We start from the raw sequence: 22,400 nt of genomic DNA, 5'->3' as shown, positions 1-22,400 counted from the left end.
ATGAGGGGCATAGATAAGGTAGATAGTCAAAATCTTTTCCCAAAGGTAGGGGAGTCTATAACGAGGGGGCATAGATTTAAGGTGAGAGGGGAGAGATACAAAAGGGTCCAGAGGTGCAATTTTTTCACTCAAAGGGTGGTGAGTGTCTGGAACGAGCTGCCAGAGGCAGTAGTAGAGGCGGGTACAATTTTGTCTTTTAAAAAGCATTTGGACAGTTACATGGGTAAGATGGGTATGGAGGGATATGGGCCAAGTGCAGGCAACTGGGACTAGCTTAGTGGTATAAACTGGGCGACATGGACATGTTGGGCCGAAGGGCCTGTTTCCATGTTGTAAACTTCTATGATTTTAATCTGGGCAATGCAAAACTTAGCCTGTACAGTTTCACCACTGGTGGGAGGGTATAATTACAGCATGACAAGTTTGCATAGGCAGTTACCATTATAAATTTATAATGGGAAAAGTTGACATAAAAGAGCCAACAGGAAGTAAAGTTTTGTAGAGGGGAAGTGAGCACTGAAGCAAGATTTTTAATATATTACAGGTTAGTTAGCGAACCAACTGCAATGGTCTTTGCCTCAGTTACTCTCAGTGTCAAAGCATTCAGTGCTCTATCAGTCTGCTGTGTAAAGAAATTTCTCCTAACCTCTCTTCTCACACTCCTAGTGAGAGTTTTCAATTGATGACCTTCTCATTACTGACTCCACAACCAGATTAGTCTTTCCCTATTCACGCTATCAAAACTCTAACTCATTTTAAAATCCTCCATTAAATCTCTTAGCCTTCTCTGTTACAGTGGAAATAGCCCCAGTACCTTTTTGGAATGTGCCTGTTTTGAAAACCCATTGCAGTGTGGAGTATGCTGGAAGTGAAAAAGAATCAACAATAAATTCACTAACATAAAAAAATACACGTATAGGTCACTTTGAAATCATCCTGCTGGATCATAAAGTAAGCAAAGCTTTGTTTTTAAAAACACTCCAATTTTACCTGGCTGCTCAGTGATTCTCTTCTCTGAGGGGTCATTTCATGACCAGATGTCTGTCTTGGAGGTGTGCTTGTACCAGTCTGCTGTTTAGTGGGTGTTGCTATTAAAATGAAAATAGGATTGAAAAAAGTTAAGAATCAAAATGCAACAAATATTGTAGGATGATTTAATAGCTCAAAAAAATCTAGGACTTATGAGCTGATATGTACCAAAAAAATTCTTCATTTACAATCTTATCTGTTTTCATCTATAAGCATTCAATGGAATGCAACTTTCTGACTTTGTGCAGTTTTACCCATTTTCAAAAATATTAGCAGTTCGCCAGAGCATTGATAACAAGGAAGGGAGACAAAGGATACTATCATGAGACCAGACCATATGCACAGGTGGAAAGGTGTTAGTGAAGAGTGTGGATATAGGAACTGGAGTAGGACATTCAAACCTCGAGCCTGTTCCGCCATTCAATTAGATCATGGCTGATCTGTATCTCAACTCCATCAAGCCTTTGCTCCATATCCCTTAATACCCTTACCTAACAAAAATCTATCTATCTCAGTTTTGAATTTTTCAATTGACCTAGCCTCAACAGCTTTTTGAGGGAGAGAGTTCCAGATGTCCACTACCCTTTGTGTGAAGAAGTGCATCCTGACAGTGAGAACTCCCCTGCTCTTCTTTGAATAATGTCTGTCCACCTGAACAGGCAAACTGGAACCTCGGTTAAACATCTCATGCAAACGTACTCCTTTAGTACTGAAGTGACAGTCCAGATTCATCAATAGTATTTAAGATAGATGATAGAATGCTTCACTCTTAGCTGCCAATAAAATCTATTTGGTTGGTTTTCAGAAATGAGCTGAGGTCAGGATAGAGGTGGAAGCAAACAGTCTTTGCATGGAAAGAAACTCAGCTTGAGGTCAAACAGGATGTCAAGATTGCAAACAGTCTGGTTCAGCCTGAGATGGTACCAGGGGAAGGTGGAGGTGGGAATTAATCAATGGCGAAAGTATGGTGTTTGTACCAGGGCTGAAGACGATGGCTCTAGTCTTCCCAAATGTTTAGCTGGAGGAAATTAGTTCATCCAAGACCAGATGTTGGACAGGGAGTCTTATAGCACAGGGACAGTAGAGGGGTCAAAAGAGGCAGAGGAAAGGTAGAACTGGGTGTCATCAATATCTCATGCAAACGTACTCCGTCAGACGACACAAAGCTGGAGTGGAATGTGAGCTGTAAGGAGGATGCAAAGAGGCTCCAATGTGATTTAGACAAGTTGGGTGAGTGGGCAAGAACATGGCAGATGCAGTATAATGTGGATAAATGTGAGCTTATCCACTTTGGTTGTAAAAACAGAAAGGCAGATTATTATCTGAGTGGTGATAGATTGGGAAAAGGGCAGGTGCAACGAGACCTGGGTGTCCTTATACACCAGTCGCTGAAAGCGAGCATTCAGGTGCAGCAAGCAGTTAGGAAGGCGAATGGTATGTTGGCCTTCATTGCAAGAGGATTTGAATACAGGAGCAGGGATGTCTTACTGCAGTTATACATGGCCTTGGTGAGACCACATCTGGAGTATTGTGTGCAGTTTTGGTCTCCTTATCTGAGGAAGGATGTGCTTGCCATGGAGGGAGTGCAACGAAGGTTTACCAGACTGATTCCTGGGATGGCAGGACTGACGTATGAGGAGAGATTGGGTCGACTAGGCCTATATTCATTAGAGTTTAGAAGAATGAGAGGTGATCTCATCGAAACATATAAAATTCTAACAGGACCAGACAGACTAGATACAGGGAGGATGTTCCCGATGGCTGGGGAGTCCAGAACCAGTGGTCAGAGTCCCAGGATACGGGGTATGCCATTTAGAACCGAGATGAGGAGAAATTTCTTCACTCAGAGGGTGGGGAACCTGTGAAATTCTCTACCACAGAAGGCAGTGGAGGCCAAGTCATTAGATGTATTCAAGAAGGAGATAGATATATTACTTAATGCTATAGGGATCAAGGGATATGGGGAAAAAGCGGGAATGGGGTACCGAGTTAGACGATCAGCCATGATCATTTTGAATGGCGGAGAAGGGCCGAATGGCCTACAATTGCTCCTATTTTCTATGTTTCTATATACACGTGGAAGCTGACTTCATGTCTACGGATGATCATGTCAAGGGGGAACATATAGATAAAGAAGAGGAAGGGGGCAAGGACGGATCCTTAGTGGACTCCTAAGGTAATTGTTAGAGATGCTCTAGCTATGATTGGATAGGTAAGAATGGAAGCAAGTGAGGGCAGTCCCAACAAGGTTGACAATGGAGGAGCAGCGTTAGAGGAGGATTGAATGATTAACCATGTTGAAGACTGTTGTAACAGGACAAGGGGCACAAGTTCAAACTGGTGAATGGCAAATTTAGAGCTGATGTCAGGAACTTCCTCTTCACACAAAAAGTATGGCTAATATGTGGAATGGGCACCAAAGAAGTGAAGGCTAAAACCTTGCAATCATTAAAAAAAGCTGTACATTGTGATCTGAGGAGGGCAGGGGAGGGAAGAGGTAAGAACTAGATGTTTTCCAGATGGATGAGATCGGTTGGGTTGAATGGCCTTCATCATCCATATCTATCGTGTGACTATATCACTATCACAAATGATATGTAACTGGTGAATTGTTTTGGACAGATGATCTCATTGCCAATCAGATGCCATTTTGGAGTTTTATTAAGTTATAACTTAGCAATGGCAGACACAAATGGCAGGACAATTCTATATGTCCTCTTTTAGGTTCTATCTTATCCCACCAGAAGTGTGAATATGCTTATCTTTTCATTTCACAAAGAATATCCATGTAGAGAAATTCTTTTTATTTGCTGGCAATGGTCTACCTCCTAACAAGTTGCATACAAAATAAAGCGGTTACTATGCGGGAAAGTGAAAGAGAGAATATTTCTTCATCAAAAGTAAGAGTATAAATAATCAATAATATTGTAACTAACACTAAATGAAGCATAAAATTTAAACTAGGCATACTATTAGTCCTGAAACTTACAGGTTGGATCAGACATTGCAGTATGTAATGAAGACTTTCTCGAACTCCTTGAGGAAGCAGATGGTGTACGACTGTGATCAAATCTTTCCATTGCCTCCTTGAGACTGACTGTGTTTAGTTTAGTGTCAGATCCAGAATCCTGATTCCAAAACGTAGGGGTAGGGAGAAAGGAAGGGAAAACATTTATTTTCCAATGCCAATAATGATGAGCTTAAACTTGACAAAAAAAAACTTGTATCTCCAAGCACCTAGTAAATAAAATCAAAATGTCAAAGTAATACCTCCCATTTCTCTGAAGCTGGTACATTTTATTATACACACATACCATGTTGATGCATTTAGAGCTTGCCCCTGTTTAGAGGTTGCCCCCCAACTCAAGCCCCTCCTCCCTCAAATAAAACAAACACCAGAAAAACACAAATTTGTAGTTTTAAACATTTACAATTACATGCCCAAGAACTACACAATGAACAATATACTCCATGACAGCTGATGCTGTACTTCTCTATAATTTTCCCTTTCCAACACAATTTTTAAACATATTCCAGTAACTTTAACAATTTTCTTTAAATAAAACTGTGAAGGTTATCAGTAGAAATATTTTAAAACTGAGACATACAATGAACTATATGCACCATGATAAGTATCAACAAAAAGAAAAAGTAATACCTCTCTATGGTTTCCCTCCAAACACAATTAGCAAAATGCTCCATGATAACTATCAACAAAAAACAAAATACAGTACTTCTGTAGAATTTTCCCTCTCCAGCTTTCTAAAAAAAATACGGCTACATGTACCCATATTTTCCAGTACTAGGTACTTTCCTACCAGAAAGAAAAGCACACTGTTATCACTTTATTCAGCATTAGAGCTTGATTCTGAGGTGCTATACAGATCATCTTCATTATTAGAAAGACTATCCTCAGTGTTGTTGGAGATGCAGCATTTTGAAATCTCCGAATAACACAGCATTGTTTGACTGCTGTCATTGGTCCAGTTCACTTTAGATTTCTGCAAATAGTTTGCTGCTGTCTATGATTGTGATTGATGACTATGATATGTTTATGTTTGCCCACATAAAGCTACTTTTGATACTCGCTTCACAAAGCATCCTTGGAAAAAATGATTTACAACTACATTCTTGACTTGCAGTTAGCTCCATTATGGACAAATCAGTGTTATATTGACAAATATAGCCCTTAATAGTTATTTTTTTAGCACAGCACATTTTACATTGCTGACCTTCAGTTCTACACAGTGCTTATCCAGTTGTGCAGCCTTATAATGCAGCTTCCCGTGTCTTCTCATAATCACCAACAAGTGTTGACGTATTTTGTACAGCATTGTTGGCAAGATTGATGTGCCTAATGAACCGCAAACAGCAATCCTCAGCTTGTTTAGGCTTTGGCTAAGTGGTAGCACTTTCACCTCAGAGTCAGAAGGTTTGAAAATGACGTGCACCCCATCTGGGCCGGTCTATGAGCAGAGGGACAGCGGCACCTAGTGGGGGTGTGGGGGAACAGCACACAGCAGGACAGCAGCACCTAGTGGGGGCAAGGGGGAATGGCACCCGGTGGGTCAGTGGCACCGAGTGGGGGTGTGGGGGAACGGCACCTGGTGGGGCGGGGGAACTGCACTTGGTGGGGCAGCGGCACCCAGCAGAGCCACGGTACGCTTGTGGTGGAGGGAGTGGATATTTAAGCCAATGGATGGAATGCCGATCAAGTGTACTGCTTTGTCCTGGATAGTGTTGAGCTTCTTGAGTGTTGTTGCAGGTGCACCCATCCAGGCAAGTGGAGAGTATTCCATCACACTCCTGACATGTGCCTTGTAGGTGGTGAAGGGGCTTTGGAGAGTTAGGAGGTGAACTGCTTGCCAAAGAATACCCAGCTTATGGCCTGTTCTAGTAACCATGGCATTTATGTTGCTGTTCCAGTTTAGTTAATGGTCAATAGTGACCACCAGGATATTGATGTTGCAGAACTCAGCGATGGTTACTTGCCACTTATCAGCCCAAGCCTGATGTCGTCCAGGTTTTGCTGCATGCGGGCACGGACTACTTCATTATCTGAGGAATTGCGAATGGAGCTGAAAACTGTGAAAATCATCAGCAAACAGCCCCATTTTTGACCTTATGATGGAGGGAAGGTCATTGATGAAGCAGCTGCCGATAGTTCGGTTTAGGATGCTGCCCTGAGGAACTCCTGGGGCCGAGATGATTGGCCTCCAACAACCACAACTATCTTCTTTGTGCTAGGTATGACTCCAGCCACTGGAGAGTTTTCCCCCTGATTCCCATTGACTTCAATTTTACTAGGGCTCCTTGGTGTTACACTCAGTGAAATGGTGCCTTAAGTCAAGGGCAGTCACTCTCACCTCACCTCTGGAATTCAGCTCTTGTGTCCATATTTGGACCAAGACTACAATGAAGCCTGAAGTTGAGTGGTTCTGGCAGAAACCAAACTGAACATCAGTGAGCAGATTATTTTATGCACTGCTTGATAGCACTGTTGACAACTCCTTCCATCACTTCACTGATGATTGCGAGTTGGCTGATGGAACGGTAATTGGCCGGGTTGGATGTCCTGCTTTTTGTGGGCAGGACATACCTGGGCAATTTTGCATATTGTCGGGTAGATGCGAGTGTTGTAGCAGTACTGGAGCAGCTTAACTAGTTCTGGAGTAAAGGTCTTCAGCACTGCAGCCAGGATATTGTCTGGGCCCTTAGCCTTTCCTGTGTCCAGTATATTCAGCCATGTGGAGTGAATTGAATTGGCATCTCTGATTGTGGGGACCTCAGGAGAAGGTCGAGAAGGATCGGCACTTCTGGCAGAAGAGATGTCCTTATTCGTGAAAAGTGCGATATAATTACAAGCTTTTCCTTTCTTTGTCCTCAATCTCCTATCAGCAATATTTGTGTTCTGTACAGTTTACTTTTGTCTGAAGAGGGTGAATTGTCACTGTATAACCATTTTCTCGTGTTCCTTGTACAAAATGCTTCATCATCTGCTCAGATTCAGGTTGGACCCCATTCTTTGTACCCTTGAAATGCTTTCAGTCATGGAGGTGCCAACCAGCATAACTTTGTTTCCCCAACTATGCGTATTTTTATTATTCAGGCCAAATTCACAGACAGCAACACAGTTGCTTTTGTTTTCTGTATCAATATATTAATCCCAAGAGGCGATCAAAGGTATCAAAGTTAGGCCGAGTTTACTTGGTGTAACAAAAACTCAAACTGATTTTTGTTCAAAAATATATGTGTGTTGATATGGCATTTATTGGTTAAGTCTGAATCTCCATGGTTGATCAGAACAAAATTTCATATGTGACTTGTGACACATCTTGGGCTAGATCTTTCACTCACCGATTGTGAACGGGTGTCAAATCTAGACTATGTGTTCTCCCTTTGTAAACCTAGCCTGAAAGATCATCACAGCCTGGAATTTCGATCGCACCCAGAATCAGGCGCGCAGGGGGCACGCACATGCTGCACGTGCCTGTTTACCTGGTCACAGGGACCACATGAAATTGGTGCTGCCAGCTCATTACAATGACACAAGCATTCATTGGCTACACGCCTGTTTTAGGACACTCTGGAAATCGGGGCCCTCAGATGCCACTTAAAGGCAGGCAGCACCTTGTAAAAGGGAGGTGCATTCTGGCTGCAGAAAGCAGGGAAAGCTGCTGAAGAGAAAAATGTCTGCAAGAGGACCAGACAGGACATTCAGGTTATCTGATGCCAAGTTGGAGGCCCTGGATAGAAGGAAGAAGATCCTGTTCTCCTCAGGGGGTAGAAAGCCCTCCAGGCTTTTTGCCGCCAATGACGTCACAGAGGAGTTCAATGCCAGCTGCTTAGATCCCAGGCCATGTCTGCAATGCTGGAAAAAAATCAATGACCTTATCAGAGTTGTCAAAGATTACTGCTCTCTTACTTTCCTCACACCTCCAGCCTCACCTCACAATACTCCCCTCCCCCGCTTCCCTTCACTTTACTATAATCATTGCACCACACTTGACTCCACCTAGTTCCCCTCATACTTACACACTCACTAATATTGCAACCGTCACTTCCCCACATCTCACATCTTAAACACTAAATAGCAACTATTTGATCATGACAGGCATATTCTCTAAACACCTCATAAGACTATCTCTAACATACTCCCTTCTTTACTGCAGCAGAATGTCACGCACAACCCAAGTCAGGAGGCTGCCATTGGAGGAAGCCTATTTCCCGTGGATGAAAATGCCTCATGGGCAAGGAGAGAGTTATGGCTATGGTAAGAAGCAACACTGGAGGAGATGTCATGCAGGGTTTCTTCATACCTTATCCTCTTTTTCCCTTCTTACTTCTAACTCACCCGACACACATTCTGCATGACAACCTGCATCTGCTTTCAGCAGCCACATCTCTCATATTTCAGGTGCTGAAAATATGGAGATACCTCTGCCACTTCAGGAAGAGGAGGCCAGCCTTCCTGAAGATGCGCTGACAGTCCATCTGATCCCAGCAAGCACCAGCTCAGACACTGGCACCACACGTACTTTGGAGGCTAGGCTAGAGGAAGGGTTTTCATGTGGTGAATCACCAGGCATAAGTGTGCAGGAGCTAGGGCAGGGGGATAAAGATGCCACAAGTGCAAGCTCGCTATAGGGCAAGATTGCATACTAGTTCTACTGGAGAGGACTCAGATGCTGTCTTCGAGGGCCCAAGCTACTGAAGAAGGCTGATGGGCAAACACCAGGAAATGCTAAGTGCACTGGGCAGCCTGCCAGCGAGCCTGAGCACAATGGCTCAGGGCATGGAGGAGTCCAGCTCCAACTTGTATCAGGGCTTCGTGCAGAGCATGGAGACCATCCTGTCCAACATGGACCAAACAGTCAGCTCCATGAACACGACAGTGGTGCCACCATGTTGGAGCTTCTGCAAACACTGCTGCCATGGAAGCTCAAATGGATACCATCTTGGATTTGGAGGCCAGTGTTGACAGGGGATTCTAGAGTATCACATCACTCCTGCACTCAGTTCTCGCGCAGAACAGTAGGAGTGCATAGGTGCAGTCCCAGGAGAGTGACCTTGGCTGCATGAGAGAGGCACCTGCTGTCCTCTCTCAGGATGACAACATGCCTGCTCTCCCACCACCCACTCCACCAGTGCACTCGTTAGTGCCAAACAATCAGCTGGGCCAGACTGCCCCAGTCCATGCCCAGGTGGAGAAGTCTGCAGCCAGGTCCTCAAGGCCCGCGGCTGCTCAAGGTCGCCTACCACGACCGTCTGAAGGGTCCTCATTGTAAGCTCAGCAGCCTTCCACTTCCCAAGCTGTAGCCACTGGGGAAGCACTTTGTAGTAGCACTAGGATAAGTAAACAAGGTCAGAAGATAGGCACTAAGGGCTTGCAAAAGGGTGATTCATTATTATTTCTGTTAACTGTTCGATACAGATGGAATTCAGTTGTTTGATAAATGTTTTTTTTGTTCTGGATTTGTTGTTGATGTTTATATTTGTAGCGAAGTGCAGGCAAGACCCATAAGGCTGGACTGAAGGAAGGTAGTAGGAACGGTGGTGATAAGGATTGCAGGACTGTTGATGTATTGGAGATGGCAGGGATGGTTCAGGCGAAGTGAGCTGCTCTCTCAGAACTCTGGCAGCTAATGACACTTGTGATCGATGCCGCCCCTGGTCTCCCTCCTCTTTCTGCTCCTGTTGGACATCTTGCAGCCCTGGTGATGGTAAGGGCTGGTCCCTCGTGATGGCAAAGTTATGGAGCAAGCAGCACGACCACAGATCTGGATACATGCAAAGGTCTTTCCGAACAGCTTAGGCAGCATTACCATTGCTTGAGCACGCCAACTGTCTGCTCGATGATGTTTCTGGTGGCAGTATGGCTCTCGTTGAAGGTCAGCTATGCAGCTGTGCCCGGGTTCGTGACAGGAGTCATGAGCCAAGTCTGAAGGGCATATCATTTGTCGCAAGTAGCCAGCCTATATCCCGATGACCTGGTTGAAACAAAGGCGGCAGAGGACTGGCGCAGGATATATTAATCATGACTGCTGCCAGGAAATCAGGCATAGACCTGCATGATGCACTGCCTGTGGACACAAACAAGCTGGACATTGAGACAGTGGCATCCCTTTCTATTCAGAACACTGCCAGGCTGGTGATGGGCCAAAAAGCGCCCAGATGTTAACCCGCAGCCTTAAAGGACAAACCAGAAGCTAACCTGTATGCAGTGGATGAGCCCTTTAAATAGCGCTGGTGAAGGGTCCTTCCTGCCTGTCAGCACCACAAGTTGCTGAGCACGTTTATCACGTGGTGAATCAGTAGTTGGGGCAGCCCAAAATCTACAATAAGCATAAGACTCTTATTTAAATATTATAGTCAGAAATATTGTAGTTCTGGTGTACGCCCTGGATGTCTACAGAGCAGCCCGATCCAATACTCATTAGGTACACTTCAATCACCTAATGAGTGCACATGCTCACCCGCCCGCCATACTGTTTGCTTAGATGCCTGTTTTGCACCTGAAAAACTGGAGCAGCGCCATTGAATTTCTAGGCCCACAAGTTTATAACTGTGAGCTTTGCTCCTGCAGCTGTGAGATTCTTTGAACCCTAAATTAGGCTTCAGACTTGTGTATACATATTGTAAGTGCCGTAAAACAAATCTTCAGCTTGGTGTGTAAAAATGTGTACATTCTTTTGAAATGTACAAAATCTTTTATCCATTGTACCATTGCACCAAATACCTATTGCTCTTAGTTATCAGAATAATCACTTTCTTACCACATAGTCAATTGTCCTGATGCAATAGTAGTCATTTTCATAGGGGTGGGAGGAAGAAAAATAATTTTGTTGATTTTAGACTTACAAAAGTAATGATCTGCTTGCAGACCTCAAATTAACTCAGGACCCCGTGTGTGCCCGCTATTTACCCAGACCACTCATATCTCCTTGGTACTCAGTACTGTATCTCACCTTGTCAACAGTAATCTCTGGTGGGGACTCTTCTACGCTAAGGTCCCTTCTCCTTTCTGCTCGTACTTCTGCGTAGCTGCATGGTAAATGAAAATTAGCAACTAATTAAGGACAGCCAATGACATTATAGCCATATTTCACCGTATTTCAACTTCAATACATGCTGCTTCTGAGGCAACTCCCTTGGCTAGATTAAAGTAAGACATTTTAGTAAGACATCTTCTAAAATTGGAAAACAGTCTTGCGGTAGGTCATTACGGCCCGCATCAGCACATAATGCATTTGCAGTTTGAATGCAGTTGTGTAGCATGTAAATATGACATATTTTTCCGCCGAACAGCAGAATTAGTGTCATATTGCTGACACCAGTGTCATATTGCTAACATCAACATCATATTGCTAACATCACTGTCCTATTGCTAACATCAACGTCATATTGCTAACATCAACGTCATATTGCTAACATCAGTGTCATATTGCTAACATCACTGTCCTATTGCTAACATTATCAGTGTCATATTGCTAACATCAGTGTCATATTGCTAACATCAGTGTCATATTGCTAACTTCACTGTCCTATTGCTAACATCAGTGTCACATTCCTAAGACCAGTGTCATATTGCTAACATCAGTGTCATATTGCTAACATCAACGTCATATTGCTAACATCACTGTCCTATTGCTAACATCAGTGTCCTATTGCTAACATCAACGTCATATTGCTAACATCAACGTCATATTGCTAACATGAACGTCATATTGCTAACATCAGTGTCATATTGCTAAGAAATCAGCAAGAATTAATGTTTCGCTGGAGGTGTTGTTACCATTGTTGTATTGCTTATTACCTTTCTGTCATTTCTGCTTCATAGAAGCAATGCATAACTGGTACGTAAACACAATTAATGAGCAATTAAAAAAAACACATAATAAAAACTTTAATTCCACAGATCTGGGATTTCCAAAACCCCTTGAGCCATTTCATTTTGTTTTTTTTTTATTTTGCTAGGCCCCAATCCTGAGAGGAAATGGTTTTATAATGATTTTGGATGATGTGAGGCCTTTTGATTCCAAAAATAGCTCACCACATTAGTGATGCAATGCACAATGGATGCCCTTTTTAGTGTGCCCCTTCATCTTACATACATCAAGCTTCTCTGCTAGAGCTACTATGCACTGGAGAAGGGAGGAGTGAGTGGGAGGTTTGGAGTCAGGCATCAAGTAACCACTTCTTTCCCAGATGGGTAACTCTGTCAAGGCATTGTAGACCCACATCGAATCTGAATATAGCACGATAGTCCCGGAGGGATAGGGTACTAGGGCTTTGGCCGTGGCAGCCAATTCTGCGTACTGGGCAGAGTGAATGGTGCATCAATGCAAATTGCCTGTTTTATTGTGCCATAGAACAGTAATACATTGGTTTTTGAGGTAAAGTCAGTAGGAGAGTTATCCTATACCATTCTCACATGGCTCCTGGCTTGGGAGCAGTTTGTCTTCCCTCTCGGCTGGGCATAATACACGGCATAGGGAGGTCTAATTAGGAAAAAAGAAAGAACCCCCAAAATGTGGAACTCAACAGTCATTCTTGACAGTATTTTATCCCTTCAAGCGAGAGCTGGATCTGTTTCTGACTGGGGCAGAGATCACCTCGTACATTAAATAGATATCCTGTAATGTAAAACAGGGCCAATGTGCTCTCCTGGACTAGTTTCAATCACCCAAGAGGGTCAGAGAGGAATTTTCCATTTCCCACCCCCCCCACCACCCCCCCGGATTTTTAAAATCTTTTTTTTTGCCTCTCCCATGGCTGCAGGCAGGTGGGAAGTGCATGTTTTGTGGTGCATAAGGCATCACAACTCTGTAGGCCAGGCTAAATGAAACAGTAGGTTTTTTCTGTCTGTCATTTTCGTATGGTTGTATGTATTTAAATAAAAACAATCCCCTGCTGCAACTAGAATCTGAACATTAACTTCAATTTACTCTCCACTCCTGGAGCTGCACAATCGTGTTGCGGTTTCTTCTACTGATTTAAGACAGCTAGACACCAAACAACAATGATTGGTGACAATGCATTCCAAGAATATGATGATAGAGCTATTTCTTCTTTCTCAGTCATTGGTGAATAAAATCAGCAGTGAAGTTCCACAATCCTGCCATTTTATTAATAATACACTGCTTTTGAGGTTTGCTTATTTAAATAAAAAAATTAAAAAGTCAAACCAGGCAGTAGGGAATTCCTCTCTGCTAGATCAGACAGTGACAATTATGGGGAGCATCATGGACCACCTCCAATGTGCAAACCAGGAGTCACTACTTCTAACGGGCTTAATAGCTGACTGACCCTCAGAAACCATGTCAAAGGCTGGATTATCTGGCACTGTGTGGGGAGGATACCAGAACTGACTGACAAATCTACACCTTCAGGTCCCTCTTCGACCTGAGATCACTAAAGCATGAATGTATCATTCTTGGATGGCACCAGAGTTCAGAAAAACTTCTAGACCACCAGTTGTTAACAGTGGATATTCTCTAGAGGTTCATCTACAGGAATATATAATGTGTGTTAATATTGACTGCCACTCAAATGATGGGAAACTAAACTTTTTGGAGAGCTATCTAAATTTCAAAGCGTTTAAAAATGTCAAAGAAATTTAAAGTGAGCCAATCATTTTCTCCCCAAAAAAAGTGGGGAGTACTTTCATCGAGTACTCTCACTCGAATTTCATTCCTCTTTAGTGAATCATTTTATATGGATCTTAAAATGTAATTGTCCAAAAGACTAAAACTAGAAACTAGGATGGGGCAAATTATAACTTGGTTAGATTTTGATTACAAATAAGAATGAAAATATGTGTTGAAGTAGACTAAATGTATTAGCAGAAATTCCTTTACCTTACAACAGTATGTGTACAGACTATGAATTCTGGCCTGGAATTCCACTGATGATAAGTAATGTAATAATGAGTCTGAAGCCAGATCCATTGTTGCCCTTTTGTAAGAAACCTGTAGTAGCAAGACTTGCCTTTTCCGTACTGCATTACTAAAATTTAAAAAAATAAAAGTTGATACACAAATACACATATCTATTACAAACTTATGATACCTGTGGCATCTATACATCAACTATTTGATTATTCAGTCTTTATATTGTACAGTTGAAAAATGAAATTCAGAGCTACTGCTAAAGTTTAGCCAGCTAAAACTGCAGTTTACCAGTATAAAGTGCTCTTTAGACCTGTTCAAATTTACATTTGAACTTATGACTGACAGAGGAAAATTGGGCGTAAACAGCCCACCTCCATTTGAGTGCCTAAAAACCGCCAGTAGCCATTATGGTGGTAACTACGCCAAAAAAGGAAAATCTAGGTTTTTTTAAAAATTCATTCTTGGGATATGAACATCGCTGGCAAGGCCAGCATTTATTGCTTATTCCTAGTTGTCCTGTTTGATACAACTGAGCGGCTTGCTAGGCCACTTCTGAGGGAAGTTAAGAGTCAATCACATTGGGGTGGGACTGGAGTCAAATATAGGCGAGGCCAGATAACGATCACAGGTTTTCTTCCATAAAGGACATTAGTGAACCAGTTGTTTTTTTACGACAATCCGACAGCTTCATGGTCACTTTTGCTGATACCAGTTTTTTATCTCCAGATTTTTAAAACTGAATTCAAATTCTCAAACTGCCATGGTGAGATTTGAACTCATGTTCTCTGGATTATTAGTCCAAGCCTCTGGACTACTAGTTCAGCAACATAACTGTATGAATAAGGTCTCCAATTACATACTGCCTGCACTATCCCTTCTTTAAATCTTTTCCCTTCAATTGCAGAGCTCCCCAGATTCCACGTAACATTGGTTTAATGCAGAGTTGTATATAACCTCCATAATGTGAAAAAGAAAATTTGTCTTTAGCTTTTCTCTCTTTCTACTGTCATCACAGATACTTACAATGATCAAGGAAGATGTAATAGTTATCCTCATCACAACATATCGGCCCCAACAATCCTGGTAATTGGTTGTGTGCTTCCAAATCTACCCTGTTCTTGCCAACTCTTCAATCTGTTTTGTTCCTACATCTACCTTCCTTTCTCATTGGAAATTTGCTCATAAAGGTTCCATCTCTAAGAAAGCTGATTCCTCTTACATCAGAACATTCTAAAGTTATGAAAGATGCTGTTAACTTAGAAATAATCCATCACCTTGAAAATTCTGCTCTAATTCCTGATCCATTTTCAGCATGACTGTACCACTAGTAATTTTGTTGCCTATGTTATGGATCTCTGGAATTCAGCTCTTGAACACTTTGGTAAATCATCTGTCATTGCTGTAGACACCTCAAAGTCTTGAAAAATGTTGGCATTGCACATTTCTAAACAAATTGCACTCAACAAAACCTCTTACCAAAGTTAATGTCATGACTATCTAGTTTTCCCTCTGATTCCTCGATCTGTGCTTTAATTTAGGCTCATTTACATTCTTTTCCAATAACTCGGGTACCACATGGCTCTGTCCTTTCCCCTACTCAGTTCCTTCTCATCAATGACCTACTTCACTCATCAGCCAATCCTAAGTTTATTATTCTATTCTGCATTAATCAACTTATTCCTTCTTTATTTATCAACATTCTTGGCCTCACTGTCTCCTCTGACCTTAAATGGAATTCCCACATTTCCTCCAATGCTAAAGCCAAGAAGTTTGGTTTCCTCTTTTGCACCAAACACTTTTTGTCTCTCAACAACTCTTAAAACCAAAGTCCTTCTAAGACTTAATGCTGTTCCTATATCTGAGGAGACTCTTTTACCACTTTTCTCACACTCCTGGACAGGACACAAGAAAAGCTGGTTGCTTGATAAACAATCCTCTCTCCTCTAAACTTCAATTTCTTTTACTTCACTGCAACCTCATCTTTCTCTGCTTTATCAATATTGCTGTGCACTTGCCTGTCTTGTTCCTTCTGTCCTACAGTCTTTCTCTTCCCTGGATTATCATTGTGTTCAAATCAAGACCGACTGCAATTTGCTCCTTATCTTGTTCCCTAATACAGTCTTACTGAATAGGAGGCATTTCTTTATGTATATGATGAACAGTCTTGCACATAGTATGTATCACACTTTAAATGTGGTTATCATAGAATCATAGAAAGTTACGGCACAGAAGGAGGCCATTCAGCCCATCGTGTCCATGCCAGCTGAAAAAGAGCTATCCAGCTTAATCCCACTTTCCAGCACTTGGTCCGTAACCCCGTAGGTTACGGCACTTCAAGTGCACATCCAAGTTCTTTTAAAATGAGTTGGGGGTTTCGGCCTCTACCACCCTTTCAGGCAGTGAGGTCTAGACCCCCACCACCCTCTGGGTGAAAAAATTTCTCCTCAGCTCCTGTCTAATCCTTCTACCAATTACTTTCATCTATGCCCCCTGGTCACTGACCCCTCTGCTAAAGGAAATAGGTCTCCCCTATCCACTCTGTCTAGGCCCCTCATAATTTTATATACCTCAATTAAATCTCCCCTCAGCCTCCTCTGCTCCAATGAAAACAACCCCAGCCTATCCAATCTTTCCTCATAGCTAAAATTCTCCAGTCCTGGCAACATCCTTGTAAATCTCCTCTGTACCCTCTCTAGTGCAATTACATCCTTCCTGTAATGTGGTGACCAGAACTGTACGCAGTCCTCAAGCTGTGACCTAACTAGTGTTTTATACAGTTCTAGCATAACCTCCCTGCTCTTATATTCTGTGCCTCGGCTAATAAAAGAAAGTATCCCGTATGCCTTTTTAACCAGTTTATCAAGCTGTCCTGCTACCTTCAGGGGTCTGTGGACATGCACTCCAAGGTCCGTCTGTTCCTCTACAACTCTCAGTATCCTCCCATTTATTGTGTATTCAAGGTTGTAGCATAAAATTTATATTACATTTTCTGTTTGGCTCAAATAACTGTAATTCATTCAAATATAGACAGGTAGGAAAAGCTACCTCACTCGCACCAATATTTATCCCTGCTAATATTTATAACAAGAAACATATAGCAAATTCAAGAATTCTGAAAAATAAATACAGAAAACTTATCAATACAGTTACCCACCCATTATATCTTATCATAGATTCATCAATTCTCATCTCCACAGGCCTCCCTTTTGCCCAGCCTTGCTTTCTCCTCTATTCTTAGAGCTGTTAATTCTCTGCCTCAGTCTTCACTACCATTCTACCTCTGTATCACTCAACACTCTTATGGCCACCTCTTAAGCATTATTTCTCAACTCCCTGCCTTTTAGGCCTCTTTGCCCACACAACTTTTCACTTCTGCTCAAATGGACTCTCCTGTTTCCACTTCTGTACAGAAGATGGCTATTTCATTTCATCAGGGTACAACACATCAACTGCATCTATTTATTCAACTCTACTCTAACAGCTTTCCATACCTGCATACAGCCCAGACCCATGACATCAATGTCGGGCAGTATTCCATCATCTCCACTCAAGTGCTGTTACTATAAAATGGCTGCGGTATAACCAGAGAATCTGTTCAATGGTCCATACTGTAACAAAATCGCAGCAGGAAAGAATACATATGACAAACTGATTTCTGTAGTGAGATGGCTTGTTCCTCAATTTTGGCAACAGCAAACAAAACTTCTGATTTTTCTCATCAATTCCATCCCATACAAAATAATGCTTTTGTTTACACTGTACTATTTTACGTTACTTTCTATTAATATCCACTACACCATACATTTTATCTCTCCTACATCTTCCCACCATGTTTTCTCTTCCAGTTCTTAATACCTTTCAGATCTATACTTCATATCACACACACACACTACACACACACACACACATTAGTAGCACGCACCTGTTTCTATATCTTTTACTTTAAACCACCCCTTATATAACTACACAACCAAATACTCTTGATAGCAGAACCACCGCCATATAATTTCCAATTATGCACTTATCAAACTGCCCAGTAGCACCACCTCAGAAATCAACTGTTTAGTTAGCATTGCATGACAAGTGGAACAGCATCTAACCCAAAACAAATCCAACCAACCGTCTAACTTATTGTGAGCAATGCCATGGGCGATACATTATTCTTAAATTAATACAATTAACAATGAAGGGCTTTGTTGACTTACTTGTACAGTTTTCTGAAAATATAGATTATTTCAAATTTATCCAGCATTAACCATCAAAAGGTACTTACAGTGTTCATGGCATTTTGCCAAATTTTCCAGGTCATCCACGTGGTAGTAATCATAGCCAGATGTACCTAACACCTCAAATGGTAAATAGCCTATTATTGGAGGTGCCCTAGATAAAATACAAGGATCAAATATAGGCATAAAATTTTACAGAAATGCAACATTATCTCTTTGTCCCGATATGCATATTTTCAGCTTTATCTTCACAAAGCAGTTTTCCCTGCCAGTGCCATCAAAAGAACTGGAAACTAATTAAGTACACAACTGTAATATGGCCATATATGTTCATAAAATTTTCAATTAGCATATATTAGTGAACAGCATTTCATTCACAAAAGCATGAGTTATGTTCTGAAACAGATGATTAGATTTGGGGCATTTGATAAAATATTACACAAACTTTTGGTATTTTCTGATGCAAAATCTGGTTAACATTTGTTGCAGCCACTCATATTAGATCAACTTTTATTTTGAAAACTTAATTTTTTTAATTAAATGATTTCAAATGAAGTATAACACCTTATTGAACGATGTCTATAATTTAGGCACATTCATTTAAATTAATGTACTTCTGTTAGTCTATCTACAGATATCAAGATACAGCATGAATTTAATCAGTATATCAACTCAACCTCAGAATACCATTCTTGAAACAGCTCGAAATTTAAGTTGCCAGAGCATCAGAACCATTTCCCAACTTTTTCTTCCATTTCACCCATTTTTTTTACTTTTTCATTCTTTTTAAACCAACTTCTAATGTCCTCTATGTTCTATCCCCATTTTAGATCATTTTTATTTGTTCCTGTGATTCATCTTGAATATTTCCTGATCTCTGAGCTGAAGTGGCTGAGAGGAAATGGTTAACAATTGAGGCAACAAATAGTAATGCCTGTAAGTAAGTATTAAATTATGTCTAAACACATAATCACATTGTTTTTCATAGGTACTTACTTTTTCTTCATAGCTAATGATATGGTCTATGCTGTATTATCAAGCTAAACATTAAGAACACCAAAGCCATTGTTTTTGACCAGCAACACAAAATCTATACCCTAACTACTGTGTCCATCCCTCTCTCTGGCCACTGTCTCAGGCTAAATCAGACTATTTGTAATTTTGCCACATGTTCAACCCTGAATTAAGCTTCCGATGCAATATTCTCTCCATCACAAAGACTGCTTACTTCCACTTCCGCAACACTGCCCACCTCTGTCCCTCCTTCAGTTTTACCTGCTGCTGAAACCCTCATATGCCTTTGAGGCTTCAGGAGCTGATTATTATAATGCTCTCTCTCCATCCTCCATAAACCAGCACATTCAAAACTCTGTTGCTAGTATCCTAACCCACACCAGGTCCCACTTATCCATCAACCGCGTCTTTGCTGATCTACTTTGGCTACTGGCCCCTAACAACTCATATTTAAATTTTTTAATCCTTGTGTTTAAATCCTGCCATGACTTTGCCCTTCCCTATCTTTTCAACCCTACAGTCCCCCCTCCCCCAACCTAAACTCTACATTCTTCTTACTCTGGCTTCTTGTGTACCCCCCTCCAGCCCCTTCGCCTCACCATTGGGGTCTTCAGTCACATAAGCCCCAAACTCCAGAATTCCCATTCTAAACCCCTTCATCTCCCTGTCTTCCTTTTAGATCCTCTTTATATCCATAACTTCGATAAAGCTTTTAGTCACCCCTGCTAATCTCTCCTTTAGCTCAGTAACCTTCCACCCTCCCCACCTCTGCCGTTGCTTCTGTGAAGTACTTTTTACATTTTTCTTTGATAAAGGCACCATATAAATGCGAGTTGTTTTTAATTTGTTATTCACATCCTCTTAAATAAGATTTTTAATTTTTTTTATATCAGAGAACAAACCTGTGATCTAGAAACAAGAACTTCCACTCTAAGCTGTGTCTTGATGTAAATTCTTCATTTAGTTCTTCAATGGTGCACATTTCCTATATTTAAAAAATAAACAATTTGAGGAAATATTGCCTTTATGCAAAAACTGAACAGCTGAAATCACTGGTGTATTTATAAGGTAAGATTGTCAAGCAAGCATACTATAGAACCAAAATCAGAAGAGATTTAATTAGTATACATTATGATCATACCTTAATAAATTGTGGTGTGGCTAATCTGACAGTTGCAACAAAGCAAACTCTTTCTTCATACGTTGGCCTTTGTATAACTCCTTCAAATCCATTTTGTGTACAATTAGGCACTGAATGAAATAAGCAAACAATCATAATTTGAATGTTTATGATAAAAAGGAGAAATAAAATCTTCAGTAAAAGATAGTAAATGAAAAATTCTAAATAATGTTAAAAAAGGTGTCTCACCTTCAGGACCACTTGAAAACCAGTTAAAAGAATCACAAATTAACTTTTTTGTTCTACCCATTTCTATTTTGGAATAGTGTGCAATTTTGGGTATCCTAGCTTCAAAGGGATGTCAATGTATTAACAGAATTCAGAGAAAAAGTATAATTTCAGGACCTAGGGCTATAAATTATGCAGACACTCGTAGGTAATTTGTTGTCATTGGAGGAAAGAAGATTGAGAAAGGACATTATCTAGGTCTTCAAAATGATGAGAGATATAGGTGTTAAGTAGATTAATTAATTTGAACAATGAGCTCAAAATTAAATGCAAGTTTAAAACTGACAAACTTTAAGCAAGATTATAGATGGGAGGTGACGTGACATGGTGTGGGAGGGATAGGAGTGACCGAGGGCTGCAGGCTGCAATTTCTAAGGGTTGCAGGGTGATTGAGGCCTTCAGCCCTCAGTGGCTCCCTCTTCGTTTTGTCCGCCATCACTTGTGCTTTCCGCTCTCACTTCCATGGTGCTCCCTACACCTTTGCCTTATCACTACTCCCTCCCTTTCCTATCATTGCCTCACTACCACTATTCACTCCCATCGTTAGCCCTACCATTCCCATTTGAACTACTTATCCAACCTCTATATTTTCTCTCTCTCTCTCTCTCTCTCTACTACCTTGGCTCAGTGATACCACTCTCGTCCTCAAGTCAGAAGGTTGTGGGTTCATTCCCCACTTCAGAGACTTGAGCACATAATCCAGGTTGACACTTCAGTGCAGTACAGAGGGAGTGCTGCACTGTCGGAGGTGTCATCTTTCAGATGAGATGTTAAACTGCGGCCCCGTCTGCCCTCTCAGGTGGACGTAAAAGATCCCATGGCACTGTTCGAAGAAGAGCAGGGCAGTTCTCCTGCTTTCTTAACCAACATTTATTACTCAAACCAACATCTAAAACAGATGATCTGGTCATTTATTTCATTGCTGTTTGTGGGATCTTCTTGTACGCAAATTGGCTGCCATTTTTCCTACAGTACAACGGTGGCTACACTTCATAAGTACTTAATCAGCTGTAAGGTGCTTTGGGACGTCCTGAGGTCCTGAAAGGTGCTTTTTAAAAGCAAGTTAGTTCGTTCGTTTTTTCTTTCTCCCTCTATCAACTCTCCCCATCCCCATCAATTAACCTCATTTATTAATTTCTTTGTTTGCTTTCAAAACTTTAAGTTTTTATTTTTAAAAAGTCAAATTAGGATTAGGAGCTGTTCTCGCTGGGCAGAAACGGGCGCTGTGGAAAGAAAAAACAGGTGGGGTGAAAAACAGAAATCCAACCTGCAGCCATCCATTTCCCGCCTAGTGAGAAAAGGTAAAATTGATCCCTTGTCTGTCTCTCTCTATCATCTGTCACTCTCCCTCTAATGTATCTGTTTAACTCACAGAGGTCAGTAAATAGAATGTTTACATTTTCTGTCAACAAAACACTGGTTAAAGAGGCTTTCCGCATTTTTCAAAATTCAATCTTTTTTGGGGATGGTGACCTCAAATTAGGATGAGGAAAGACACATTCTTTTACCTTAATATGCTTTCTAAAGAATAAGGAACTTAAAACCAAAACTATAACAGATCTGTAATCAGTAGAGTCATTCTTTCATTCTTACAACATACAAGATTCTGAGGGGGCTTGACAAGGTAGATGCTGAGAGGTTGTTTCCCCTGGCTGAAGAGTCTAGAACTAGAGGGCATATTCTCAGGATAAGGGGTCAGGCATTTAAGACTGAGATGAGGAAGAATTTCTTCACTCAGAGGGTTGTGAATGTTTGGAATTCTCTACCCCAGTGGATGCCGAGCCATTGAATATGTTCAAGTCTGAGGTAGGTAGATTTTTGGACTCGAAA

The 22,400-nt window shown here is 41.3% G+C and overlaps 1 protein-coding gene across 11 annotated transcripts in view; it reads right to left on the bottom strand.

Annotated features, from left to right (window-relative positions):
• The window catches only part of clocka (clock circadian regulator a), a 168,527-nt gene that overhangs the window by 31,025 nt on the left and 115,102 nt on the right, over window positions 1-22,400 (bottom strand). For 10 of the 11 annotated variants that reach the window (XM_067987247.1, XM_067987288.1, XM_067987266.1 and 7 more), the window contains 8 exons: window positions 20,304-20,413; window positions 20,065-20,147; window positions 18,196-18,302; window positions 13,890-14,037; window positions 10,998-11,073; window positions 4,019-4,157; window positions 991-1,088; window positions 815-862 (listed from right to left, as the gene is read on the bottom strand). In XM_067987247.1, the coding sequence (XP_067843348.1) occupies window positions 815-862; window positions 991-1,088; window positions 4,019-4,157; window positions 10,998-11,073; window positions 13,890-14,037; window positions 18,196-18,302; window positions 20,065-20,147; window positions 20,304-20,413 (809 nt within the window). The remainder of the gene's footprint in view (window positions 1-814; window positions 863-990; window positions 1,089-4,018; window positions 4,158-10,997; window positions 11,074-13,889; window positions 14,038-18,195; window positions 18,303-20,064; window positions 20,148-20,303; window positions 20,414-22,400) is intronic. The other variant, XM_067987279.1, reaches the window with a different exon arrangement.

The sequence above is a fragment of the Heptranchias perlo genome, chromosome 1, assembly GCF_035084215.1.
Source record: "Heptranchias perlo isolate sHepPer1 chromosome 1, sHepPer1.hap1, whole genome shotgun sequence".
Taxonomy (NCBI): Eukaryota; Metazoa; Chordata; class Chondrichthyes; order Hexanchiformes; family Hexanchidae; genus Heptranchias; species Heptranchias perlo.
Note: the sequence above shows the minus strand (reverse complement) of the source record. Positions and strands in the feature narration are given on the sequence as shown.